The 7,977-nt window shown below is 47.1% G+C and overlaps 1 protein-coding gene across 1 annotated transcript; it reads right to left on the bottom strand.

Moving 5' to 3' along the window:
• Positions 1-984: 984 nt before the first annotated feature.
• On the bottom strand, positions 985-7,701 carry LOC121874516 (filaggrin-2-like). Its single transcript, XM_042378669.1, has 3 exons — positions 7,526-7,701; positions 1,729-2,709; positions 985-1,549 (listed from the first exon to the last, which is right to left on the bottom strand). The coding sequence occupies exons 1-3, from the start codon at positions 7,699-7,701 to the stop codon at positions 985-987; spliced, it is 1,722 nt and encodes a 573-aa protein (XP_042234603.1).
• Between the last annotated feature and the right edge of the window lie 276 nt (positions 7,702-7,977).

Genomic DNA, 7,977 nt, shown 5'->3' with positions numbered 1-7,977 from the left:
GACCATGCATTGACTGCAATCTTCCACCTTCGCTTACCTCTGACCAGACCACAGTAATGACCTATCCTTCAACAGCTGACCCTTGACCTGACCACAGTAATGACCTATGCTTTACCAGCTAACCTCTGACCTGACCACAGTAATGACTCATCCTTCAACAGCTGACCTTTGACCTGACCACAGTAATGACCTATGCTTACCAGCTGACCTCTGACCTGACCACAGTAATGACCCACCCTTCACCAGCTTACCTGACCAGACCACAGTAATGACCTATCCTTCAACAGCTGACCTTGACCTGACCACAGTAATGACCTATGCTTTACCAGCTAACCTCTGACCAGACCACAGTAATGACCTATCCTTCAACAGCTGACCTTGACCTGACCACAGTAATGACCTATGCTTTACCAGCTGACCTCTGACCTGATCAAGGGCAAAACATATTCTTCACCTATAACCCACTTTGACCTCCATCCTTCTACAGGTAATCATAGCCTTCTGCGTGACTTCAGGAGTGGTGAGCAGTGCAGTAGTGTGTGCTGCATGCCCTGGGTGAAGCGACCAATGTCTCCAACAGTGCGTCTCTCTCCCCGCTGCCGCCAACACCGCCTCCCTGGCTGTGGGAGTGAGTTCCCTTTGTCTCCCTGGCTGTGAAGTGAGTCTCCTTGTTCTCCCTGGCTGTGGTGAGTCTCACTCTTGTTCTCCTGGCTGTGAGTCACCCTCTGTTCTCCCTAGCTGTAGGTGAGTGAATCTCCCTTTGTTCTCTGGCTGTATGTGAGTCTCCTCTTGTTCCCCTGGCTGTAGGTAGTAGTCTCCTTTGTTCTCCCCTGGCTGTGAGGTGAGTCTCCTCTTGTTCCTCCTGGCTGTAGGTGAGTCTCCTCTTGTTCTCCTGGCTGTAGGTGGTCACCCTTTGTTCTCCTGGCTGTAGGTGGTGAATCTCCCTTTGTTCTCCCTGGCTGTAGTGGTCCTTTGTTTCCTGGCTTAGGTCTCTTGTTCTCCTGGCTGTAGGTGAGTCTCCTTTTGTTCCTGGTTGTAGGTGTCTCCCTTGTTCTCCTGGCTGAGGTGGGTTCCTCTTGTTCTCCCTGGCTGTGGGTTTTGGTGTGGTGTTTTGTTTTGGGGGTGGTCTCCTTGTTCTCCTGCTGTAGGTATTCCCTTGTTCTCCTGGCTGTAGGTGAGTCTCCTCATGTTCTCCCTGGCTGTAGGTAATCTCCCTGTTCCCTGGCTGTAGGTGAGTGTTCTCCCTGGCCAGTGAGTCTCCTTGTTTTGGTGTGGTTTTGGGGTTCCTTGTTCTCCTGGCTGTAGGTGAGCCTCTTGTTCTCCCCGGCTGTAGGTGAGTCTCCTCTTGTTCTCCTCCTGGCTGGTGTGAATCTCCTCTTGTTCTCCCTGGCTGTAGGTGAGTCTCCCTTGTTCTCCTGGCTGGGTGAGTCTCCTCTTGTTCTCCTGGCTGTGGTGTTGGTGGGTGAGTCTCCCTCTTGTTCTCCCTGGCTGTAGGTGAGTCTCCCTCTTGTTCTCCCCTGGCTGTAGGTGAGTCTCCTTGTTCTCCTGGCTGTAGGTGAGTCTCCCCTAATCTCTTGTCTCCTGGCTGGTGAGTCTCCCCTGGTGTGGTGTCTCCCTTTGTTCTCCTGGCTTTAGGTGAATCTCCTCTTGTTCTCCCTGGCTGTAGGTGAGTCTCCTTGTTCTCCTCCCCTGGCTGTAGGTGTGAGTCTCCCTCTTGTTCTCCCTGGCTGTAGGTGAGTCTCCTTGTTCTCCCTGGCTAGGTGAGTCTCCCTCTTGTTCTCCTGGCTGTAGGTGAATCTCCTCTTGTTCTCTCCTGGCTTAGGTGAGTCTCCTTGTTCTCCTGGCCGGTGAGTCTCTCTTGTTCTCCCTGGTTTGTGAGAATCTCCTTTGTTCTCCCTGGCTGTAGGTGAGTCTCCCCTGTTCTCCTGGCTGTAGGTGAGTCTCCTCCTTTCCTCCCTGGCTGTAGGTGAGTCTCCCTCTTGTTCTCCTGGCTGTAGGTGAGTCTCCTCCCCCCCTGGCTGTAGGTGAGTCTCCCTTGTTCTCCTGGCTGTAGGTGAGCCCCTCTGTTCTCCCTGGCTGTAGGTGAGTTCCTCTTGTTCTCCTGGCTGTAGGTGAATCTCCTCTTGTTCTCCCTGGCTGTAGGTGAATCTCCCCTTGTTCTCCCTGGCTGTAGGTGAGTCCCCTTGTTCTCCTGGCTGTAGGTGAGCCCCTTTGTTCTCCCGGCTGTAGGTGAATGAATCTCCTTTGTTCTCCCCCAGGTGAGCTCCCTTTCTTCTCCCGGCTGTAGGTAGTGAGCCCCTCTTGTTCTCCTGGCTGTAGGTAAGTCTCCTCTTGTTCTCCTGGCTGTAGGTGAGTCCTCTTGTTCTCCCTGGCTGTAGGTGAGTCTCCTCTTCCTCCTGGCTGAGGTGAACTCCTTGTTCTCCCTGGCTGTAGGTGAATCTCCTCTGTTCTCCCTGGCTGTAGGTGAGTCTCACTCTTGTTCTCCTGGCTGTAGGTGAGTCTCCCTTTGTTCTCCTGGCTGTAGGTGAATGAATCTCCCTTTGTTCTCCCTGGCTGTAGGTGAGTCTCCCTTTCTTCCCCGCTGCAGGTAGTGAGTTCCCTTTGTTCTCCTGGCTGTAGGTAAGTCTCACTTGTTCTCCCTGGCTGTAGGTGAGTGAATCTCCCTTTGTTCTCCCTGGCTGTATGTGAGTCTCCTCTTGTTCTCCCTGGCTGTAGGTGAGTGAGTGAGACTTACCTTTCTCTGTTATCTTCACCTGTTATCCACGTGTTATCTTGTTATCGTACCCACCTGTTATCTTACACACCTGTTATTCGCGCACACATGTCATCTTGCCCACCTGTTATCGTGCCCACCTGTTATCTTACACACCTGTTATCGTGCACACCTGTTATGTTGCTCACCTGTTATCGTGCCCAACTGTTATCTTACACACCTGTTATCGACACACATGTCATCTTGCCCACCTGTTATCGTGCCCACCTGTTATCTTATTAACACCTGTTATCGTACAACCTGTTATGTTGCTCACCTGTTATCGTGCCCACCTGTTATCTTTACTCACCTGTTATCGTGCCCATCTGTTATCGTACACACCTGTTATCGCACACCTGTTACCTTATCTACCTGTTATAATGTTCACTTGTTAACTTATCTAATTATCGTTCGTCTGTCTTCTCGAGTTTCCTGTTATCTTACCCAGTGTTATCTCCCTGTGCTATCTTCCCCACATCTTACAGGTGTTTTAACCTTTACCCAACCTATCATCATCCTCTTGTGTTATCATGCCTCCTGTTATCATCCATATGTGTTATCATGCCCTCCTGTTATCATCCATACATGTCATCATGCCCTCCTGTTATCATCCATCCGTGTTATCATCCATACGTGTTATCATGCCCTCCTGTTATCATCCACACATGTTATCATGCCCTGCTATCATCCATACGTGTCATCATGCCCTCCTGTTATCATCCATGCGTGTATCATCCTTACGTGTTATCATGCCCTCCTGTTATCATCCACACGTGTTATCATGCCTCATGTTATCATCCACACGTGTTATCATGCCATCCTGTTATCATCCACACGTGTTATCATGCCCTCCTGTTATCATCCAAGCGTGTTATCGTGCCCTCCTATTATCATCTACACGTTATCATGCCTCCTGTTATCATCCATACGTGTCATCATGCCCTTGTTATCATCCATACGTGTTATCATGCCCTCATGTTAATCCACACGTGTTGTCATGCCATCCTGTTATCATCCACACGTGTTATCATGCCCTCCTGTTATCATCCATGCGTGTTATCATGCCTCCTGTTATCATCCACACGTGTTATGCCCTTGTTATCATCCATACGTGTTATCATTCCCTCTTGTTATCATCCATACGTGTTGTCATGCCCTCCTGTTATCATCCATACATGTCATCATGCCCTCCTGTTATCATCCATCCGTGTTATCATCCATACATGTTATCATGCCCTCCTGTTATCATCCACACGTGTTATCATGCCCTGGTTATCATCCATACGTGTTATCACGCCCTCTTGTTATCATCCATACATGTTATCATGCCCCTAGTTATCATCCATACGTGTTATCATGCCCTCCTGTTATCATCCATACGTTTCATCAAGCTCCCGTTATCATCCATCCGTGTTATCATCCATACGTGTTATCATGCCCTCCTGTTATCATCCATACGTGTTATCATGCCTCCTATTATCATCCACACGTTATCATGCCCTCTTGTTATCATCCATACGTGTCATCATAGCTGTCTTTGTTATCATCCATACGTTATCATGCCTCATGTTATCATCCACACGTTATCATGCCATCCTGTTATCATCCACACGTTATGCCCTCCTGTTATCATCCAAGCGTGTTATCGTGCCCTCCTGTTATCATCCACACGTGTTATGCCCTCCTGTTATCATCCATAAGTGTTAATATGCCCTCCTGTTATCATCCACACGTGTTATCATGCCCTTGTTATCATCCATACGTGTTATCATGCCATCCTGTTATCATCCATACGTGTTATCATGCCCTCCTGTTATCATCCATATGTTATCATGCCCTCCTGTTATCATCCATACATGTCATCATGCCTCCTGTTATCATCCATCCGTGTTATCATCCATGCGTGTTATCATGCCCTCCTGTTATCATCCACTGCTATCATGCCCTCCTGTTATCATCCATACGTGCATCATGCCTCCTGTTATCATCCATGCGTTATCATCCATACGTGTTATCATGCCCTCCTGTTATCATCCACACGTGTTATCATGCCATCCTATTATCATCCACACGTTATCATGCCCTGTTATCATCCATACGTGTCATCATGCCCTCTTGTTATCATCCATACGTGTTATCATGCCCTCATGTTATCATCCACACGTGTTATCATGCCATCCTGTTATCATCCACACGTGTTATCATGCCATCCTGTTTTCATCCACACGTGTCATCATGCCCTCTTTGTTATCATCCATACGTGTTATCATGCCTTCATGTTATCATCCACACGTTATCATGCCATCCTGTTATCATCCATGCGTGTTATCATGCCCTCCTTATCATCCACACGTGTTATGCCCTCCTGTTATCATCCATAAGTGTTATCATTCTCTCTTGTTATCATCCATACGTGTTGTCATGTCCTCCTTATCATCCATACGTGTCATCATGCCCTCCTGTTATCATCCAAGCGTGTTATCATGCCTCCTGTTATCATCCACACGTGTTATGCCCTCCTGTTATCATCCATAAGTGTTATCATTCCTCTTGTTATCATCCATACGTGTTGTCATGTGCCCTGTTATCATCCATACGTGTCATCATGCCCTCCTGTTATCATCCATCCGTGTTATCATCCATACGTGTTATCATGCCCTCCTGTTATCATCCACACGTGTCATCATGCCCTCCTGTTATCATCCATACGTGTTATCATGCCTCTTGTTATCATCCACACGTGTTATCATCCACATGTTATCATGCCCTCCCGTATCATCCACACGTATATCATGCCTCCTGTTATCCATATGTGTTATCATGCCCTGTTATCATCATCCATACGTGTTATCATGCCATCCTGTTATCATCCACACGTGTTATCATGCCCTGTTATCATCCATACGTATATCATGCCCTCCTTATTATCCATACGTGTTATATCATGCTCCTGTTATCATCCACAAGTGTTATCATGCCTCTGTTATCATCCATGCTTGTTATCATGCCTTCCTCTTATCATCCATATGTGTTATCATGCCTCTTGTTATAATCCATGTGTTATCATGCCCTCTTGTTATCATCCACACGTGTTATCATGCCCTCCTGTTATCATCCATACGTGTTATCATGCTCCTGTTATCATCCACACGTGTTATCATGCCCTCTTGTTATCATCCACACGTGTTATCATGCCCTTGTTATCATCCACACGTGTTATCATGCCTCTGTTATCATCCACGTGTTATCATCCATACATGTTATCATGCCCTCCTGTTATCATCCATACGTGCTATCATGCTCCTCCTGTTATCATCCATGCGTGTTATCATGCTCCTGTTATCATCCACACGTGTTATCATGCCCTTCTTGTTATCATCCACGTGTTATCATGCCTCTTGTTATCATCCACACGTGTATCATGCCCTCCTGTTATCATCCATACGTGTTATCATGCCCTCTTGTTATCATCCTCACGTGTTATCATGCTCCTCTTGTTATCATCCACACGTGTTATCATGCCCTCCTGTTATCATCCATACGTGTTATCATGCCTCCTGTTATCATCCACACGTGTTATCATGTTCTTGTTATCATCTCACACGTGTTATCATGCCCTCTTGTTATCATCCACACGTGTTATCATGCCGTCTGTTATCATCCACACGTTATCATGCCGTCTTGTTATCATCCACACGTGTTATCATGCCTCCTGTTGTCATCCTTACGTTATCATCCCACCTGTTATAACGCCCACGTGTAATCATGCACCTCTTGTTATCATCCTCACGTGTTATCATGCCCTCTGTTATCATCCACACGTGTTATCATGCCTTCCTGTTATCATCCATACGTGTTATCATGCCCTCTTTGTTATCATCCACACGTGTTATCATGCCTCTTTGTTATCATCCACGTGTTATCATGCCGTCTTTGTTATCATCCACACGTGTTATCATGCCGTCTTGTTATCATCCATACGTGTTATCATGCCCTCCTGTTTTCATCCACACGTGTTATCATGCCCTCCTGTTATCATCCACACGTTATCATGCCCTCTTGTTATCATCCTCACGTTATCATGCTCTTGTTATCATCCACGTGTTATCATGCCCTCCTGTTATCATCCATACGTGTTATCATGCCCTCCTGTTATCATCCACACGTGTTATCATGCCCTTCTTGTTATCATCCACACGTGTTATCATGTCTCTTGTTATCATCCACACGTGTTATCATGTCTTGTTATCATCCACACGTTTTATCATGCCGTCTGTTATCATCCACACGTGTTATCATGCCCTCCTGTTATCATCCACACGTTATCATCCATACATTTATCATGCCCTCCTGTTATCATCCATACGTGCTATCATGCCCTCTATTATCATCCACACGTGTTATCATGCCCTCCTGTTATCATCCACACGTGTTATCATGCCCTTGTTATCATCCACACGTTATCATGCCCTCCTGTTATCATCCATACGTGTTTTCATGCCCTCCTGTTATCATCCACACGTGTTATCATGCCCTCTTGTTATCATCCTACACGTGTTATCATGCCCTCTTGTTATCATCCACACGTGTTATCATGCCCTCTTGTTATCATCCACACGTGTTATCATGCCCTCTTGTTATCATCCACACGTGTTATCATGCCCTCTTGTTATCATCCATACGTGTTATCATCCCCACCTGTTGTAACGCCCACGTGTAATCATGGTCACCCGTTACTGCCCCTGACAGCTGTACTGGTCAGTTCGTACTTGCCTGTGGTGCACAAGGTCCACCTGAGCGTCTGCCTCAAGCTGTCCATAGAGGCAGTGAGGATGGGCAGTATACTGGTCCAGATCCTCCACCTGATGGTCGTGGCACTCAACCATTACATTGGCACCCTGAGGCCCCTCCACTACGCTGCCACCATGACCCTCCATGCTCAAGGTCATTCTCGTGGCCCTCTGGATCATTCCAAGTAAGTACTCATCCTAACCTCTCCGCCGTATCTGACTTTCGAGCAATTGCTATTGGAGCATTGAAGAGCATGTATTAGATTGATGGAGCATTTGGAGTAGCCAGGAACATTTTTAGAGATAAATAACTATACCATATGGGTGTAGGATGTTGATCATTGAAGAACGTTTTGTTGAGCTTGAGAGTGTGTGGGTGGAGCATTAGAGAAGTGGAGCAGCCCACCCGGGCACAGGTCATGGAGGCCTCGGAGG

This window comes from Homarus americanus, unplaced genomic scaffold (genome assembly GCF_018991925.1).
Source record: "Homarus americanus isolate GMGI-L3 unplaced genomic scaffold, GMGI_Hamer_2.0 scaffold26868, whole genome shotgun sequence".
Taxonomy (NCBI): domain Eukaryota; kingdom Metazoa; phylum Arthropoda; class Malacostraca; order Decapoda; family Nephropidae; genus Homarus; species Homarus americanus.
This window is presented reverse-complemented; position numbering and strand designations above follow the sequence as displayed.

Excerpts from the sequence above, each read along its gene's own strand:
- LOC121874516 (XM_042378669.1), bottom strand. The coding sequence starts at position 7,701 with ATGACCTTGAGCATGGAGGGTCATGGTGGCAGCGTAGTGGAGGGGCCT. Across the intron at positions 2,710-7,525 it reads GTGGACCTTGTGCACCACAG|CCAGGGAGAACAAGAGGAGA; the intron begins GCAAGTACGAAC and ends ACTCACCTACAG. Across the intron at positions 1,550-1,728 it reads AACAAGGAGACTCACCTACA|CCAGGAGAACAAGGAGACTC; the intron begins GCCAGGGAGAAC and ends ACTCACCTACAG.